General features: G+C 32.9%; 1 protein-coding gene across 1 annotated transcript in view; it reads left to right on the forward strand.

Annotated features, from left to right (window-relative positions):
- Positions 1–529, forward strand: part of LOC119593408 (endothelial zinc finger protein induced by tumor necrosis factor alpha-like) — a 10,596-nt gene that overhangs the window by 4,864 nt on the left and 5,203 nt on the right. The window contains exon 6 of the mRNA XM_037942337.1: positions 158–338. Within this exon, the coding sequence (XP_037798265.1) occupies positions 158–338 (181 nt within the window). The remainder of the gene's footprint in view (positions 1–157; positions 339–529) is intronic.

Below are 529 nucleotides of genomic sequence, written 5' to 3' on the forward strand. Positions count from 1 at the left end.
GATGAGTATTAATTAGAACTGTGATTGTCTTTCAGTACCTCAAATAACAAAATTATTTGTAATAGATTAGCATAAATAACTGTCACTCTGGAAAAGACAAATATTTCATTCTTAGTAACAAATGTTCTCAATCATTCTTATTGCATATTTCTATCAGCATTGCAGATTCAGTCTCGAGAAGAAGAAGGAAAGCTGTAGATAATGAAGGGGTACCAGTTTCAAGTACCACAGCCACTGCCGAAAGTAAAGCAAGCGAGGCACTTCCCAAGAAACACAACTGCGACAAATGTGGCCGAGTATTTTCAAAATGGAAACATCTGTCTATACACTATACAAAGGTGATTTTTTTCTCTCTCTCATCTTTCTGTTTTGAGCTTATGGAATGTTTCTAAGGAAAGATATGGAATTCTAAATTTAAGTAGTAGATTAATATTTTAGTTTTGTTAATAGGAGACTTGAGGAAAATAGATTTGAAAATTCACCCATAATCCCTTTGTACTGTGATATTTGATTATCAAGAGTTGTAATC

Source organism: Penaeus monodon, chromosome 32 (genome assembly GCF_015228065.2).
Source record: "Penaeus monodon isolate SGIC_2016 chromosome 32, NSTDA_Pmon_1, whole genome shotgun sequence".
In the NCBI taxonomy this organism is placed as follows: Eukaryota; Metazoa; Arthropoda; class Malacostraca; order Decapoda; family Penaeidae; genus Penaeus; species Penaeus monodon.